Source organism: Natrix helvetica (genome assembly GCF_964273705.1).
Source record: "Natrix helvetica genome assembly, chromosome: 1".
NCBI classification, from domain to species: Eukaryota; Metazoa; Chordata; class Lepidosauria; order Squamata; family Natricidae; genus Natrix; species Natrix helvetica.
In genome coordinates this window covers 251,875,138-251,894,441 of record NC_138548.1, presented here as the reverse complement: position 1 = coordinate 251,894,441, position 19,304 = coordinate 251,875,138, and the positions used below count along the sequence as shown (strand labels likewise).

Here is a 19,304-nt window from a genome sequence, read left to right as displayed (position 1 = left end):
CTAAAGAGGAATCTTTACAAGAACTTTCAAAGATGCTTTCCTTTGCCAATCAAATGTTCCCTTTTCCTGGCTCACTATAGATATGATGCTTATTCTCAGCCTCCGTTTCTGAACAGAGCTGGAGACAGCACCAGAGTCAGGAGCCGTTTTCTTGCTTAATAATTTTCTCAGAGCACCCTTCACCTCCTTGTTTCTAAGGCTGTAGATGAGGGGATTCATCATGGGGGTGACCACCGTGTAGAATACAGACACAGCCTTATCCTGGCCTGTGGCAGAACTGACCGAGCTGGGCCTCATGTAGGCAAAGGGTGCTGTGCCGTAGAAAAGGCTCACCACCAGGAGATGAGAACCACAGGTCGAGACAGCACGGCGTTGGCCCTCAGCTGAGCGAATGCACAAGATCGCAATCCCAATGCGAGCATAGGAGGCACCGATGAGGAGGAAAGGCACCAGCAGCAGAATGGAGCCAAAGACAAACACAACTATCTCTGCCTCTGAGGAGTCAGTAGATGCCAGCTTGATCACAGCCGGTACCTCACAGAAGAACTGATTGATGCGATTCTGGGTACAGTACGGCATGCGCAGAGCAAAAGCATTGACAATGAGGGAATTGAGGAAGCCACTCAACCAAGCAGCTCCTGCGGTACAGCTACAGAAGTGCCAGTTCATGATGGTGGTATAGTGTAAGGGGTGGCAAATTGCCACGTAGCGGTCATAGGCCATGAGACCCAACAGCACACATTCTGCCATACCAAACACCAGGAAAATATACATCTGGAAGGCACACCGGACAAAGGATATGGCTTTATGCCTAGAGAGAAGATGTGCCAACATCTGTGGGATGGTCACTGAGGAATAGCAAAGGTCCAGTAGGGACAAATGGAGGAGGAAGAAATACATTGGCGTTTGTAAACGATGTTCAACCCCAATTAACATCACCATTGTGCAGTTCCCTAGTAGGGTAACTAAGTATATGACCAAAAAGAGAACAAAAAGCATAGTTTCGGTCATGTCCCCCTCTGCCAGGCCCAGGAGGACGAACTCAGCCACGGAGCTCTGATTGCACCGCTCCATCACGTGTGCCAGCCAGGCAAACCCTGCAGAACTGAAACAGGAAGAAGAAGAGTTAGAGGGAAATCATATCACTTCCCCCTATATTCACTCATTTTGTACATTGGTACATTGGTTAGGTCACCTATTTGGACAGTGTTTTGTCCAGGGATGACTAGAATGTGTGTCAGGCATCTCCTAATAAATGGTTAGCTCCCACACATAGGAACTTCAAAGAAAACATAGTCACTTTAAGATAGGTGGACTTCAACTCTCAGAATTTCCTAGCCAGCTTTGCCAAGAATTCTGGGAATTGCAGTCCAGCTGGCTAAAGGTACCTAGGTTGGGATGCTCTGCCTTAAATATACTTTTCTTTCTTTCTGAGTACAATTGCATAGAATGGTAACTGCCTGGTATCTCTCTGAAATAAGTCATAACTCCTTGACTTAGAGAAAGAAAAATAGACCTTTCCCCGACAAAGCAGGCTCATCCTCACCATGATATTTTGTTTATACTAAACATACAAGAACTGGCATAACAGTGGTGTAATATGGAGGAAATTCTGCCTCCTGCCTTCCAGGTGTAATTCTGTCCACAACTTTACAGTTTACAAGCCAGCTTCTCCCTATCAGTCTGGATATGTGCCATCTTTGCACAATCACTTTGTAATCGGAAACATTGGCTGGGCAATTGCTTGCTGTTATTGATTTCTCTCACAATCTAAGCAACAGGATAGCTTATTTAAGGAAACATCTGCAGACAAACAATTTCTTCCCTCCCCCCCCCCCCCCGCTTATTTTCCCACAAAAACCACATAAGCAGAGAGACATCTAAAGGTGCTTCAGTGTATTTCAACAAGCAATGCTTTTGCTTTATAATATAAACTCAGTCAATCAATTGCCTACTCTTGCTTGAAGTTTATTTATCTTCTAGTTCTAAACAAGCACTCTTGGTATATCTGGTGACATATATCTAAAATAGAACCATTTCTAAATCCAAATAAGGATCTGAAATCCATGTATTAGCAAAATAAACAATGTGGGCTCTCTTGATTTTCAGATCTTTTACAAATCGCCTCTTTACACATTTTGCTTATTGCTACTCACATATTCGGTACTCTCTGCATGGATGAGGAAAATGGAGAGCTGTCCTAGCAATTATTTTGTAAATGCAATAGCAAAGGATGATCTACTTTGCCTTGAAATAAGATGCACAATGGGAAAGTTTGTTACAACCTGAAAAGAGCCAACTGTGGGAGAGGGAAGCCATTTTGTTTAATGGCTTAGAATAAATTCAGACCAAAAGAGAGAGATTTTCCTCTCCATGCCAGCAAAAAGCAAAGGAGAAAGAGAAAGATACACACAATTGAATGCAGAATTCCAGAGAATAGCTAGAAGAGATAAGAATACCTTCTTAAATGAATAGTGCAAACAAATAGAAGAAAACAATAGAATAGGGAGGACCAGAGATCTCTTCAAGAAAAGTGGAGATATGATGGGAACGTTTCATGCAAAGATGGGTGTGATGAAGGACCAAAAATGGCAGGGACCTAACAGAGGCAGAAGAGGTTAAGAAGAGGTGGCAAAATTACACAGAAGAGCTATACAAGAATGAGCTTAACAACCCTGATAGCCACAATGGGATGGTCACTGACCTCAAACCAGACATCCTGGAATGTGAAGTCAAATGGGCCGTAGGAAATCTGGGCAACATCAAAGCTAGTGGAGGTGACAGTATTCTAGCTGAGCTATTCAAAATCTTAAAAGATGATGCAGTAAAAGTGCTACACTCAGTTTGCCAGCAAATTTGGAAAACTCAACAGTGGCCACAGGATTGGAAAACGTCAGTTTACATTTCAATTCCAAAGAAAGGCAATACCAAAGAATGTTCAAACTATCACACCATTGCACTCATTTCACATGCTAGTAAAGTTATGCTCAAAATCCTACAAGCTAGGCTCTAGCAGTATCTGGATCGAGAACTACCAGAAGTACAGGCAGGATTTTGAAGAGGCAGAGGAACTAGAAATCAAATTGCCAACATGCGCTGGATCATGGAGAAAGCTAGAGAGTTCCAGAAAAACATTTACTTCTGCTTCATTGACTATGCGAAAGCCTTTGATTGTGTAGATCACAATAAATTATGGTAAGTTCTTAAAGAGATGGGAGTACCAGAACATCTTATTTGTCTCTTGAGAAACCTATATGCGAGTCAAGAAGCAACAGTGAGAACTTGACATGGAACCACTGATTGATTCAAAATTGGGAAAGGAGTCTGGCAAGGCTGTATACTGTCACCCTGCCTATTGAACTAGATGAATCACAAGTTGGAATTAAGATTGCTGGGAGAAATATCAACAACCTCAGATATACAGATGATACCACTCTAATGGAAGAAAGTGATGAGGAACTAAAGAGCCTCTTGATGCGGGTGAAGAAGGAGAGTGCAAAAGTGGGCTTGAAACTCAACATTAAGAAAACTAAGATTGTGGTATCCCGCTCTTTCAATTCCTGATGAATAGATGGGGAAGAAATGGAGGTAGTGACCGATTTTATTTTCCTGGGCTCCAAGATCACCGTAGATTGGGGCTGCAGCCAAGTAATTAAAAGATGCTTGCTCTTGGGGAGAAAAGCTATGGCAAATCTAGGCAGCATACTAAAAAGCAGATACATCACCCTGCCAATAAAAGTGCATATCCTGAAGGCTATGGTTTTCCCAGTTGCAATGGATGGCTGTGAACGTTGGACCATAAGAAAGGCTGAGCACTAAAGAATTGAGGCCTTTGAACTATGGTCCTGGAGAAGATTCCGGCGAGTCCCTTGGACTGCAAGGCAATCACACCAGTCAGTCCTAGAGGAGATCAACCCTGACTGCTCTTTAGAAGGCCAGATCCTGAAGATGAAACCCAAATACTTTGGCCACCATGAGAAGGAAGGACTCACTGGAGAAGAAGCCTAATGCTGGGAAGGATTGAAGGCAAAAGAAGAAGGGGACAACAGAGAATGAGGTGGCTAGGTCAAGTTACCGAAGCAGTTGGTGTGAGCTTAAATGGACTCTGAGGGATGGTAGAGGACAGGAAGGTGTGGAGGAATGTGGGGTCACGATGGGCTGGACACAACTTCACAACTAACAACAACACAGTTTCTCTAGAGAAAGAGGCCTCAAGATAGCAGTCTCTGACAAGCTACAGGAGATGAAGGAATAGCCATCTTTTTGTTCAAACCATGATTGGCACTTTCAAAAGTATAATAGGTTTGCATACTTCCTATTCTAATTGTTTTTGGAAATTGCTTGTTAATTTTGATTCAGATATTAGTAACTTTTTGATCAACAAGTTTTACAGCAACAGATGAGTTTCCTTCATTCTTTGGCAAAGTAAATTTTTGGACAGATTGAAAGATATTTGTCAACAATGAATCCAGAAGTGAACTATAAAAGTGTCTGTCATTGCAGATAGGCAGCCTGCAAGAATGATACCCAAAAAGATGCTGTTTGGACATATAAATGAAATTGGCTAATGCCTTAATAATTAAAAAGGTCATACAAACAATAACCAAAAGAATGACTTGGAAAACTTTTCTATAGTGGGCTTACAAAGAGGCTGTTAATACTATGAAGAGTTTTGTGAGAACAGACAAAGATAAATGAAATCAATTTTTAGAACATTACTTGAAAGGACTAAAGACCAAGATTGTTAAAAGGAAGATATATAATATTGTCTTATTTGATCAAGGTTTGGTAATCCTTAATAGACATTTGCTGACATCAGGACTAAAAGGCAACATTGTAAGGATTTGTTTATAGACAAGAGATAAGTTATGGAAAGAAGATATCATTAGTTTTATTTTACGAAAAGGTGATATGTTATTAAAAGCGTTTATACTTATGATGAAGGAGACAATCTTTTATTTATATACTTCGTTTCTTTTTCTTTACTGTAATCTTATATAGTCATTGTTCTCTATTTTTCTTTCTATTTTTCATTTTACATATTTTTTTAGTTTTCATCTTTTTAAACTGTTACTTTTAATAAAAATACTATTAAAAGTATTGTTAGCCTAGTATTGTTAGTCATAACCACTACTATATTACCATTTCCACCAATTCCAGATACCTTCAGCATTTTTTTCTACCTCTGATGTCCCAACTTATCTTAACCTTACATAAAAGCACCCAAAACAAACCAAAAGCCTATAAAATGGCAAAATGAAAAAAGGTGCCTACTAGAATTCCTGTTCAATAATAGGTTGGAAAAATAGAGTGCACCGGAGTATAGGGTTTACACTTAAAGAATCCTGCAAAAGCGTCTATGGAGTTTCTCAGTCTATGGGACTTCCAATAAAGGAGAACGTTTCATCTCTCAAAACAACCTTCTCCATTGATAAAAGTTGTGATAAAATATCAAGGTCAAGCATTTCCTACTTGGTACCTTCCAGTTATGTTGAAACACTTACAGAATTCTCAAGCAGGGCAATTTCAGCTCTGCCTTCTCAGCTGATCTGAATTTGAACAAGATTACGTTGGTGTTTTTTTTTTTTAAGGAAGGGAGGGGGGTTAATACAAACCTCTGGTTTGCCATCAATGGATTCCAACCAAAGAATCCAATTCTGGAACAGTTGAACTTCATAAAAAAATATTGTTGCATTTCACTTCAATAATAGTTATTTAGTGACCCTTGAATTAAATTAGTGACACTGAATAGGTTTATTCTACTGAGACTAACAAGTAGATAATCAATATTTCAGGGCACCATTTTTTCTGACTCTGCTTCTTTTGGACCCATCTACATTTTGAGTTGGGATACTGAATGTCCTTCTCCTTTGCATTGATGAAGTGTTCCAGATGTTATTTCTGTGAAAACAGTCCATACAACCAATTGTGGATTTATAAGCTGCATTCTTTGTGCTCCATACTATGGGATGATTAGAATAGAAATTCTGCCTTCACTTCTATTAGATCTCATTCAGTTTGATGAAAGAAAAGTTACTTTAGAAATTATCTAAAATCAAAATTAAACTCTCACAGGTGATGGTACTGTGCTCATTCAGTCAGTTGGCCACCAAGAAATGTGTGAGAATGTTTTCTCTGTCCTTGTGCAAATTTCTTTCCAGGGCGTTGCAGTCCTCCATATCATCAAGCTTGGGGGAAAAAACTCCCTTTGAGATTTTTCTATAATACTGCTGATACAGATGGATTTTGATTTTGAAATGATTTTTTCCTTCCCAAACAGAAATTGGCTGAAATCAACTACTCAATTTCTTTTTTGTCATTTGCACCTAAAATAAGGTGACCAGACGTCCCGCTTTTGGCGGGACAGTCCCGATTTTTAATAATTTGTCCCGCGTCCCGCGGCATTTTTAAAAAGTCCCAATTTTGGGTAAGGTGTGCGGCCGTGCATGTGGCAAGAAAACATCACACAGCAGTTTGCAACTGCCGTGCAGTGATTTCTACTGTCACAGGCTCTGGAAGCTGGGGAGGTCATTTGCAGGCGGCTAGAACTGGCCGCCCACAAAGGACCTCCCCAGACTTGTTTTGATGAGCGCAAGGCGGCTGACGGTAGTTTGCGCTGGCCATGCCCAGTCAAAGCTCCCGCTGGTGCCCCTGCCCATGGCATTGGCGCCTCCCCTTCCACTCCGAGCACCTGAGCTGGGCCCCGAGTTACCCCTGCCCCCTCCTCCTCCGCCGTGCTTTTGAGGAGCCATGATGCCACGGGAGCCAGTAGGAAGGTGGCAGAGGGGGCGGGAGCAGGAAAAAAAACACCTCATGGCTTCTTAAAAGCACGGCAGAGGAGGAGGCAGCAGGGGTAACACGGGGCCCAGCTCAGGTGCTCCGAGCGGAGGGGGAGGCGCCGCTGCCACAGGAGTTGAAGTCCACAAGTCTTAAAGCTGTCAAGTTTGAAGACCCCTGGGTTTTTTTCCCCTAAAGGGTTAGGGGTGCAAGGATATAGACCAAATTTTTAATCAAGAGTCCCCCCCAGTCAATGGTGTCCCGCTTTACCAATGTTAAAATCTGGTCACCTTAACCTAAAAGGTGTAAGAGCTAACTCTGCCACTGCAGTTTGGAAAAAATATCCATAGTTTAACTTGCACAATCGCTACAGTTTGTGGGCTGCTTTTCCTTTCCAAAAACATCTACGAGTTTAATTAAACTTCTGGAATAAACCAGTTGGCAGGAGACACCACCTTATCGGTGGGCTGACTGCTTGCTTCCAAGTAATTTATTACCTTTATTGCAGAACTGTAGTTGGATATCAAATGGGATTAATGTCTGTAGTAATTGCTTTTTGGCCTTTTATCATTATAAGAGGAAATACATAAGTGGTTTTTTTCTCCTTTGCATTGCAATAAATGAGTGGACTACTACATGTAAGCTGTTTATAATATAAAGCAAGCAATCAGGAAATGAATGCAACGTGGATTTAAATGGATTTGTGTCATAGTCTTTTTACAAGATAAAATCTTATAAGAATGGGTTGCACTGCAGAAAAAAATAGGGTTTGTGCAGTTTTGAAAATCTCCATATGCACTGACAGATGCTGAATAAATAGTCAGAATGTGTAATATATTGCTAATTGTCCTGCTAACTGACCTCTGAGTAAGTATGTTTTGAAAAGAAAAATAAATCTCTCTGGCAAGTATGATGGACCTTCTGTGTGACTTTAATTTGTTGTCTTTTTTGGTAGGGAATTTTAGCTATTCTATTTCTTGTACTCTCTCTCTCTCTCCGTGTGTGTGAGGAGAGAGAGAGAGAGAGGGCAGACAGACAGACAGACAGACAGACAGAGAGACAGACAGATTGCAAGTGGACTTTGCAGAACTCTTTTACTGGAGCTAGACCAGGTTGGAGAATGGAAGATCTAAGAAATCTCTTGATAAAAAGGATGAGATCATTTGCAAATTATAGGCAGCTATCCTAGGCTATTCTATCAAATTGCTTAACTGTGCTGCCAGGTTCCCCCTATATATAGTGCTTTCCTACAAGAAGACTGTGGTAGGTTTTGTTAGATACTCCCTCCCCCCTGGTGTTACAGCAAGACAATAGTAGTTTCCACTCAGGTCCTCTCTTTTGTATGGGAACAGAGAGGCCCCTGATTGGCTGGAGCGCTGGACAGCTCCCCTTTAAAAAGGGAGCTGCCCGACCATGCATTCAGTGGATGCCTGTCCTTATACCAATAGAGAGCTGTTGTTATCGCTAGCCTTTTGTGCCTTTCATTACCCGATCTAACAGGTTTTATGAAAGGGAGAATCTGTTTTAAATACTGTATTTTGTGCTTATTTTCACATAGAGAATTATAATTGTGTTGCTTAATTTTTAACCCTGTGTTATGTAAACCGAATAAATCAAGTTAAAGTTTGATTCAATTAATGATTTTACTCTGGGTTTTGCCCAGAAAACTCTTCATTCTTTCCAAAGCTGCCGTTTTCTCTCTTTTCCTGCTAGACAATATCTTTTTTGGGTTTTCTCTTCCATGTGGCATTTCATTCTGGAGCTACTGAGCATGCTCTGTTTATCCTAGGCTATTTCTTGTGAGGATTTCCAGGGATGGAATCCTTTCTTTCAATCACAAGTGGACAATCACTGCAGCCATCATCAGCTCATTCCCCTTTGGGGACGCTTGCTACTGATATACATTACTCAAATGCATGGAAATGTTGGCTTCCCAGTCTTGTCTTCCCAAGGTGGTGTGGAGAGACCTTTTCTAGGAAATATATTTCCAGCAATTCATTTCCAAGCTGGCAACAGAGGAACATAAATCTTTTTCACCACATCCTGTGTGGAAGATGTCAAGTAAACAGAGACAGAGCAAAAATTCTGCTCTGGTATCTCTATATTTTTATATTTAATGGGAATATAAGTAACTTGTTACCTCACCTAGCATAGACATGCAACTGGCTCCTGTCTTTGCTGGATATGGCTGGATGTATCGTTAACTGAGATAAATGGATATTTAGCTCCTATAACCTCAGGCTCCTTACTAAGCAGCATATCAGGGTTCATAATTTCTGATGATGTCACTTAATTTTTTGCATACCTCTCTCATGCAAAGGATCTGCTCAATGAAAACATCATAACTTTCTTGTGTTTTCAGAACTATAACCCAACTGCAGTGGTTCTGGGTTCTAGTTTTTGCCCTCAGTTCTATGCTCAAGACTTCGTAGAATACATTTGTAAGCAAAAGAAGGTACAAAATATGCTTGTTCAGGCAATGTCTGGATTATACATTTGTTTAAGCATCCACAATATCAGTAGATGAAATATAAACAATTGCATGTGGAAGGATTGTTTATCCTGAATGTGGGAAGATTTTTTTTCTGTCATTAGGGTGGAATGAATGAGAACAGGTATATTCTATTATATGGTAATCCCAATTAATTGAATCATCCTTTGGTTTATCTTTCAGAATGTGCACAAGTATTTAATACAGGAGGAACAAGACTGATTTTGTGTGGGAAACACCTGGACAAATTAGAAGTTCTCTGTGATGCTTTAAATAGTGCGGCTGATCCTACTGCAGTAGGACTCTTGTATATCCTTAAATATTTATATAAAGGCAACAAAAGAGACACTTGCTCTAGAATGGCCAAGCAATTTTTTCAGGGTTTCTGAATTAAACATTTCTTCCCAACAAATTAATTACTAACAGGACCAATTGTTAAATAAGTAAGCTCCCCGTTAGGAGAGCGAGTGTGCAGAGAAGCGTAATGAGAGTGGTATGGAAGAACACGCACAAACCAGCATACAGGGACACCGAATAGGATAAAATAGAGTAGTTTACTATGTGGAAATATATAGGTATTCAGAGGTCAAATTACAGTCCAAGTCATACACGGCTCAGTCAGTCAGTTATCAATGTTCTCAGTTAAGGAATGATCCTTTGAACACTGGAACAGTCCAGTATCAAATAAGTGGTTTAGCACACAAAGCAGCTAACAGTAGCAAAAAAACAGTACCTCACAATACACTGATCAGCGTCTAACAGAGAGCTAACAGTCATTCTGGCTCCCTCTTATGGCTGCTTGAGGTAACAGCAACCAAGCACATTACAGCAGTACTTAAAGCTACAGTGCTACCATTCTGGTTTATATATTGCTAACCCAACTGTTAGCTTACATTCCTAACACCAATCATACCTATTTTCACCTTCTTTTGAACAAATCCGGGTGACACACTGTCTCCTTTGCTTTCCTTAAAATTGCTTATTGGTCTTAGATGCAGGGCAGGGAAGGAAATTGCTGGGCCATTGCCTATATTGACCTAGATATCACTTGCTATTCAAGCTCAGGAAGGCAAATGTTTTTTTCCCCTGCTTCTATTATAAAAAAAACTTGAGGGATCAGCCTAAATTTGAGAAGGTAGATGGAAGGCTGAGTCAACCTTGAGCCTGGTGAGATTTGAACTGCCAAATTGCAGGCAGCTGGCAGTCAGCAGAAGTAGCCTGCAGTACTGCATTCTAATCACTGTGCCATCACAGTTCAAAATAAACTGCTGTGGATAACTATGGTAAAACTACTCTGCCAAAACTTCATCAAAAATATGGATTATGTTTAAATGAAAAACATTTAAAACAAAAGAAACCATGTATTTTAAAAATTGTTAGATAGGGATGGATGTGAATGGATGAGACAGAACTTAGGCTTCAGTGATAACAACAGCTCTTTATTCAATAACTATGTACAAATCCAGCGCTGGTTTGTCTGACAACTAGCCCTTTTATAGGGAGTTGTCAGATGGCTCAGCCAATCAGCTTTGAGTATTTTCCTGCCAGAATGGAGGACCTAGGTGGAGCCTATTGCTCTAGTCTCAATATGTAACAAATATGTGTTTTTTATTTCCATATGGGCCATTTCATGAGCCAGCTCAGTATACATCATAACTTACAGGTTCTAGATGGGAGGAATTAAAACTATAGATATGATGCTTATTCTCAGCCTCCGTTTCTGAACAGAGCTGGAGACAGCACCAGAGTCAGGTGTTTGGAGGAGCCGTTTTCTTGCTTAATAATTTTCTCAGAGCACCCTTCACCTCCTTGTTTCTAAGGCTGTAGATGAGGGGATTCATCATGGGGGTGACCACCGTGTAGAATACAGACACAGCCTTATCCTGGCCTGTGGCAGAACTGACCGAGCTGGGCCTCATGTAGGCAAAGAGTGCTGTGCCATAGAAAAGGCTCACCACCAGGAGATGAGAACCACAGGTCGAGAAAGCACGGCGTTGGCCCTCAGCTGAGCGAATGCGCAAGATCGCAATCCCAATGCGAGCATAGGAGGCACCGATGAGGATGAAAGGCACCAGCAGCAGAATGGAGCCAAAGACAAACACAACTATCTCTGCCTCTGAGGAGTCAGTAGATGCCAGCTTGATCACAGCCGGTACCTCACAGAAGAACTGATTGATGCGATTCTGGGTACAGTACGGCATGCGCAGAGCAAAAGCATTGACAATGAGGGAATTGAGGAAGCCACTCAACCAAGCAGCTCCTGCGGTACAGCTACAGAAGTGCCAGTTCATGATGGTGGTATAGTGTAAGGGGTGGCAAATTGCCACGTAGCGGTCATAGGCCATGAGACCCAACAGCACACATTCTGCCATACCAAACACCAGGAAAATATACATCTGGAAGGCACACCGGACAAAGGATATGGCTTTATGCCTAGAGAGAAGATGTGCCAACATCTGTGGGATGGTCACTGAGGAATAGCAAAGGTCCAGTAGGGACAAATGGAGGAGGAAGAAATACATTGGCGTGTGTAAACGATGTTCAACCCCAATTAACATCACCATTGTGCAGTTCCCTAGTAGGGTAACTAAGTATATGACCAAAAAGAGAACAAAAAGCATAGTTTCGGTCATGTCCCCCTCTGCCAGGCCCAGGAGGACGAACTCAGCCACGGAGCTCTGATTGCACCGCTCCATCACGTGTGCCAGCCAGGCAAACCCTGCAGAACTGAAACAGGAAGAAGAAGAGTTAGAGGGAAATCATATCACTTCCCCCTATATTCACTCATTTTGTACATTGGTACTGCTTGCACAGTGTTTTGTCCAAATTAGTGACTCCAGAGTCAATGTCAAGAATCTCCTGACAAATAGTTACCTCCCACACTGAATCTCTTGAAGTTAATGTATAATATGCTATTGTTTGTTTTCCAGTCACCACGGATAAAGAGGTGATTGTGCCTCTTTACCAGTTTTTAGTTACCCTGTTTCTCTGAAAATAAGATCTCCCCAGATAATAAGCCCAATCGGGCTTTTGAGCACATGCGCTAAAATAAGTCTTCCCCCCAAAATAAGTCCTCCCCGATAATATTGCAACACAGCAGCAGCCATGAGGTGACCACGCTCGCTGCCTCCTGCACCTCAAAAATAATAACACCTCCCCGAAAATAAGACCAAGTGCTTATTTAAGGGGTCAAAAGAAAATAAGACCCTGTCTTATTTTGGGGAAAACATGGTAATTCGCTTGTTAGCCTGTGTATACCTTAATTTATTTTTCTGTTCCTGTCCCCAAAACACTCAGATAGCAGCATGGCCATGATAAGCATGAATGTTTAGACATGTACCTATGCTGATCTTTAAAAAGGGAATAAAGCTAACGTTAAGATAGGTGGACTTCAACTCTCAGAATTTCCTAGCCAGCTTTGCTAAGAATTCTGGGAATTGCAGTCCAGCTGGTTGAAAGCTGCCTAAGTCGGAAAGCTCTGCCTTAAATATAATGTTCTTTTTCTGAGCACAATTGCATAGAATGGTAGCTGCCTGGTGTGTCTCTGAAATAAGTCACAACTCCCTGGCTTACAGAAAGAAAAATAGACAGACTTTCCCCCAAAAAAACAGGTTCATCCTCACCATGATAGTTTGTTTATACTAAACATACAAGATCTGGCATAACAGTGGTGTAATATGGAGGAAATTCTGCCTCCTGCCTTCCAGGTGTAATTCTGTCCACAATTTTACAGTTTACAAGCCAGCTTCTCCCTATCAGTTTGGATACATGCCATCTTTGCACAACCGGAAACATTGGCTGGGCAATTGCTTGATTTTATTGATTTCTCTCACAATCCAAGCAACAAGTTTTATTTAAGGAAACAGCTGCAGACAAACAATTTCTTCCCTCTTCTTCACCCCCCCCTTTTTTTTTTGTACAAAAACCACATAATCAGAGAGACATCTAAAGGTGCTGCAGGGGATTGCAACAAGCAGTGCCTTTGTTTATAATATAAGCCCAGAACTGCAAGGGCAAAGTTATTGGTACAGTTGTATATCAATGTAAAGCAAGTGACTCAGTTGCCTACTCATGCTTGAAGTTAATTTATCTATTACCTTCTAATTCTTAACAAGCACTTTTGGTGAGATATATGTAAAATAGGGGTACAACAATTTCTAAATCCAAATAAGGATCTGATCTCCATGCATTAGCAAAATAAACAATGTGGGCTCTCTTGTTTTGCAGGAGCTCTTTTACAAATTCCCTCTTTACATATTCTGCTTATTGCTTCTCGCATGTCTGGTACTCTATGCATGGAAGCAGAAAATGGAGAGCTATCCTAGCAATTATTTTGAATTGCAATAGCAAAGGATGAGCTACTTTGCCTTGAAATAAGTTGCACAATGGAAAGGTTTGTTACATTCTGAGAACAGCCAACTGTGGGAGAGGGAAGCCATTTTATATTTATATAAATTCATTTATATATTTAGAAAGTCATTTATAAATTCAGACCAAAAGAGAGAGATTTTCCTCTCCATCCTAGAGACTTCCATGGCTCTCTTCTTGAAGATCTACACCACAGAAATCCAATCTGATATATATGAGGATTATATTTGCACACTGCCCCCAGCATGTCTGGTTATGCTGACTTGAGCTGATGGAAAATGGAACATCCAGACATTTACCTGTACCACTCAATTCTAGAAGTGAGGCAATGACAGGTAAAGTATAGGAAATGATCACATCCTTTCTAGAACAGACCAAAGATCTGCCTACGTGTCAAAACCACAAAGGTCTCTTAGATGTCTTAGTAAAATCCAATCATGGAACAAAGGCAGTAATCTTTCCCCTGCCTTCCACAACTGAGTAATTAGCCTCTATACACTCTATATACTCTTTATATACATCTTGCCACTGGTTATAACAGTGAATTCTTAACATGGCATGTAGACCGATATGCATTTGGAAGGAAATCCCATTGAATATGGTAAGACTTAATTCTGATAATATCAGAGAACAACAGATAACAGAGTTGGAAGAGACCTTGGAGATCTTCTACTCCAACCCCCTGCTGAAGAAGAAAACCCTATACCATTTCAGACAGATAGTTGTCCTTTTTAAAGACTTCCATGTTGGAGCACCTACTATTTCTAGAGGCAAGCCATTCCACTAATTAATTGTTCTAACTGTCAGGAAATTTCTCCTAAGTTAATATAAGAGCTATTGTGATATGATGTTAAAGTGCTGGAGTAGGACTCAGGTTCTCAGGACAGGACTCAGATTCGAATCCTCCTTTATCCATTGAAGCCATCTAAGTGCCTTTTCACTCTCACTCATCCTGGGGGAATCAAAAATGTTATCTTCAATGAAAGATTATGGTCTCTACCTTAAAGCAACCATCCCTATCTTCTAAAGGGTAGGATATCAAGTCTAATCATCCCAAGCATATCAAGTCTAATCATCCCTGGCCATGCTGAGAGGGCAGAGGGAAGCTCATTAGGAAAAAGTAATATATTAGGATGCATGGTGTGAAGTTATTCTTTTATTTATCTTGAACGTCCTGTTCATGGATATCATAGGGAAGTTTTAAAGTCTACCATGTAGAAGAAGACAAACTGGCTTCTAGCTATTTTCTCCACATTGAGAACAAAATTACCTCCTATCTTATCACCTAAAGAATAATGGTAATAATAATAATAATAATAATAATAATAATAATAATAATAATAATAATAATAATAACAACAACAACAACAACAACAACAACAACAACAACAACAACAACAACACTATTTTCACTTTGCTTTGAGTGTCTTTTCTTCCACTTTCTGCCATATCCTTTTTGAGATTGGGTGATCAGAAAAAGCACAGGTTATCAAAATACAACTCCAATTAGTTTGATATAAAGATCTAATGTTCAACTGTATTTTAAAATTCTTTCTTTTTAATTTCTAGAATTGTTTATTTCATTATAACCGTATGCACCATAATTCCTAGATTTCTGTCCTGGATAGGGAAAACGGACAAACTTATTGCTTTGTGAATAGAATTACTTCTTGTCTTTCTTTTCTTTGTACTTCCTCTCCACAGTTGCTAGTTCAGAAGGAGAAATTTATTGTTTTTGTGTTATTCATTGCATTTCTTCCCTTTACAGATAACAGGAGCTACTATGGAATGTAGGAATAAGGTTTGGTTCTCTTTTTCTCGGATCACATCTCTGCCAAATTTTAATACAAATTTTATCTCTACTATCATTGAAGTAACTTTGATTATTTCATTTACAGGATTTAAATCAATATCTAGTTTAGACCAATATGTATTCAAACAAATGCTAAGTTTAGACATAGATTACTTTTTCCGAGAGAGAAAAAGAGAGATTAAAAAAAAATCCAAGAAAACTTTTATAGTGCTATTAAATAGCACAGATCATATTGATATGGTTTTTATTGGTCGCAATGCAAAATCTGCATTTTGCAAATCTCTTAGATTTATATGAGCCACCAGTTGCTGGAAGAATAATAACACAATATGGCACGAGATGCAAACCGTGTTTGATTCTGGGGGTCAGAAATTTACTGAACACTGAAAGATCTGAACATCTACACAGTCACCTTTTGATTTTCTGAAGCAAACATTGTGGCCATGCAAACTATTCCCCAATCCCTCCAGACACAAAATGATTTCAAAATGAGAGTTGAGAATCTCAAGGAGTTGCATGCTTTTCTTTGGCTCTTAAAACAAGCTCTGATCATAGACAGAAGAATTGTAATCCCCTTGTGCAGATGTCTTTTCATAAGGTATAGTGGCACCCACTCCTATTTCAGCTGCAAATTGTAAGTCTGCTTCTATTAGAAAATTACATATGAATTTGATCTTCATGTTGATGGGTCAAATATGCCAATGAATGAATCAGATAATGCCTGATGTGTAAAAATTACTATCTGTTCTATTTTCCACTTCCCAAATATAATAACCAATTTCTTAGAATTCACTGGGAGAAATAAATGAAATAGCATTTGAGGAAGAATCTGTATATTTTATAGCAATAACGAACTGCTTTTTAGAAAAAGCACAGAAGAACTTTTAAGAACGTTTAATGGCATACCAGGACAAAAACGAATTGGTTTTAAGATATTTACATCCAGTTAATATGATTACTCTTATATATAAAATATTTTCTTCCTGCTGACACTTAAAATATACAGATTGATGATATTTTTTAAAGGATTTTAGGGTTTATCAGAAATCTTAAGCTATTCACCTTTGCTTTATGATTAATAGAATCAAATTCCTTCATTCTTGGTAAAAACATGTTTAAATTCACACAATCAAGACATACAATCCTATTACAGTAAAGGGAATCCATTAAATAATACTTATTGTCTGAACTATTACTGAGATAATCCAATGGTCAAACAATGCCTAAAGAAAATTAATACACAAAACATACTGAGCCCAAATATGAATTTACTTGCTTTATTTTGGTTTTCCAGGTATACAGACTTCATGAGATCCAGAGATGGAATGATATCAATGCCAAAAGTATTTGATCTTTCAAATATCAAATAAAAATGGAGTGATCATTTAGCATGAAGTCCCAAGGTGTCAGACACAGCCCATTATAAGATGAAAGTGCTAGTTGGGAAGTCCCAAAGTGTACATATACCTTTGTCATGAGCTGAAGGACCAAAGCATCTCTTGGGGACTATAAGAACAAAGAAGCATGAACTTCGTTCTACCTTTGACTCATATCCACAGCTAATAATGATGACAAGCTATTTTGAACTCTATAGACGTTGGTTGACATAGTATGTGGATTTTGACGGTCTAATGTAAATTGCTTATCAAAAACGTGCTCAGGAGGCTACTTTTCTGAATCATTTCCATGTTTTGGAGGTATATTGTTATTGTACATAAAATTAGAAATAGGCTGCCATTTATATAAAGGTCCTCTTGGAATCTTTTCGCAGGAATTCTTGAAAAGGGCACTTTTATAATATAATGTTTTGCCTAATCTTGTTGATATGATTTGTTTCAACAGATACCTTCCTTAGAAGGATTTTTAATTGACATCTAGGGAAGAAATGGCAAACTGGAAATGGTTCTATTAAAGACGAGCCTACAATTGTGATGGAATGAAGACCCTGTAAATAGACAGCTTTTAAGAAGATTTTGGATAACCATTTGTCTGAAGTGGTGTAGGGTTTCCTGCCTAAGCAGGGGGTTGGACTAGAAGACCTCCAAGGTCTCTTCCAACTCTGTTATTCTATTCTATTCTAATTATTTTTGAAAATTGCTTGTTAATTGTGTTTCAGATATTAGTAACTTTTTGATCAACAAGTTTTACAGCACCAGGTGAGTTTCCTTCAATACTTAGTGAAGTAAGTTTTAAGTACAAAAAATGTTTTTATTTTCTTTTATTTTTTGGAATAAACAACTAATTGGTGTTTAAAACTCTGATTTTGGAAAGTTAAAAATGGACTAAAGATCAAAGTGGATTTGATCTTTTAATATTTTAATATTTTAATATTTTGGAATTAATTATAAGAATGCTATTCTGGAAAAAAATGTTTTTATTTCAATTCTCTTAAAAAAATGATAGGATGAAACCTTTAGGATGGAACTAGGAGTTACCTGGAAAAAGAAAAGATTATAATTAAATCAGAAGAACACTTGACTTACTAATACAGAATCTAGCAAAATGTTTTAAAATTGGACACATTGAAATATATTTGTAAACAATGAAGCCAGAAGTAAAAGAACTGTAAAAGTGTCTGTCATTGCAGATAGACAATCTGCAAGAATGATACCTAAAAAAATGCTATATTGGACATACAAATGAAATTGGCTAATGTCTTAATAATTAAAAAGATCATACATTACTTTTCATCTTTTTAAACTGCTACTTTTAATAAAAAATACTATTAAAAGTGTCACTACGTTAATTTGTTTGTCAATTGAGCTTATATTCTGAGTTATACTGTAGAAATGTTTTTCTTATCTGACAATGATTTACTGCGCATGCTTCATAATGCGTCACACATTCTTCACACATTCTTGTACTTTCCTTCTGATCTTCGTTTGCCTACCGGAGGAGGTGGGCGATAATTGCTCTTGCCAAAATGTAAGGTCTAGATTGTAAGGATTTATTTTTATTTCATATTAAAGTTTGTTTTCATTAGAACATGTTCTCGGGTTTTGTTTATTGCTCATTAAGAGATATGCTTCTCGGAAGGGCTGCGATCCGCACCACGTTCATTGAAGGTGGGGGGGGAAACTTCCCATCCTTCACAAATAGTATTGTTAGCCTAGTATTGTTAATCATAACAACTATTATATTGCCATTTCCACCAGTTCCCAATAACTTCAACATGTTTTTTTTCTACCTCTGATGTCCCAACTTATCTTAACCTTAAATAAAAGCACCCAAAACAAATCAAAAGCCTATAACCATGATGGCGATCCTATGGCACATGTGCCATGGGTGACATGCGGAGCCACATTTGCTGGCATGGCAGCCCTCAGCTCCAGTATTCATGTGCACACTGGCCAAATGATTTTCCACCTTCTGGAGGACGGGGGTAAAACTGTTTTCAACACACACACACACACATGGCATCAAGAAAGCCTCTGGAGCCTAGAGAGGGCAAAAAAACAGGCCCTACAGGCCAACCTGATATTTGTTCCCAAACTTTCGGTTGGGTGGTCAGGCCACTTTTCCCCCTCCCCAGGCTTCAGGAAAGCCTCTGTAGCCTGGGGAGGGTGAAAACTCCCCCCCCAATCACATATATGCGCAGTTGAGTGGTGCACACATGCAGGCACGATACCCACGCACAATTTTGGCATGCCTTTAGAAAAAGGTTAGCCATCACTGGCCTATAGAATGGCAAAAAAAAAAAGGTGCCTACTAGAATTCCTGTTCAATAATGGGCTGGCAAAATAGAGTGCACCGGAGTATCAGGTTTACACTTAAAGAATCCTGCAAAAGTGTCTATGGAGTTTCTCAGTCTATGGGACTTCCAATAAAGGAGAACGTTTCACCTCTCCAAAAAAA

At 39.3% G+C, this 19,304-nt stretch overlaps 2 protein-coding genes across 2 annotated transcripts; both read right to left on the bottom strand.

The window, feature by feature from the left end:
- Positions 1-1,074, bottom strand: LOC309397440 (olfactory receptor 2D2-like; the record flags this gene model as incomplete). The annotated part of the gene is made up of 1 exon (XM_081963467.1): positions 1-1,074. The coding sequence occupies one exon, from the start codon at positions 1,072-1,074 to the stop codon at positions 1-3; it is 1,074 nt and encodes a 357-aa protein (XP_081819593.1).
- A 9,942-nt stretch (positions 1,075-11,016) lies between these two features.
- LOC309397368 (olfactory receptor 2D2-like) lies at positions 11,017-11,964 on the bottom strand (the record flags this gene model as incomplete). The annotated part of the gene is made up of 1 exon (XM_081963340.1): positions 11,017-11,964. The coding sequence occupies one exon, from the start codon at positions 11,962-11,964 to the stop codon at positions 11,017-11,019; it is 948 nt and encodes a 315-aa protein (XP_081819466.1).
- Between the last annotated feature and the right edge of the window lie 7,340 nt (positions 11,965-19,304).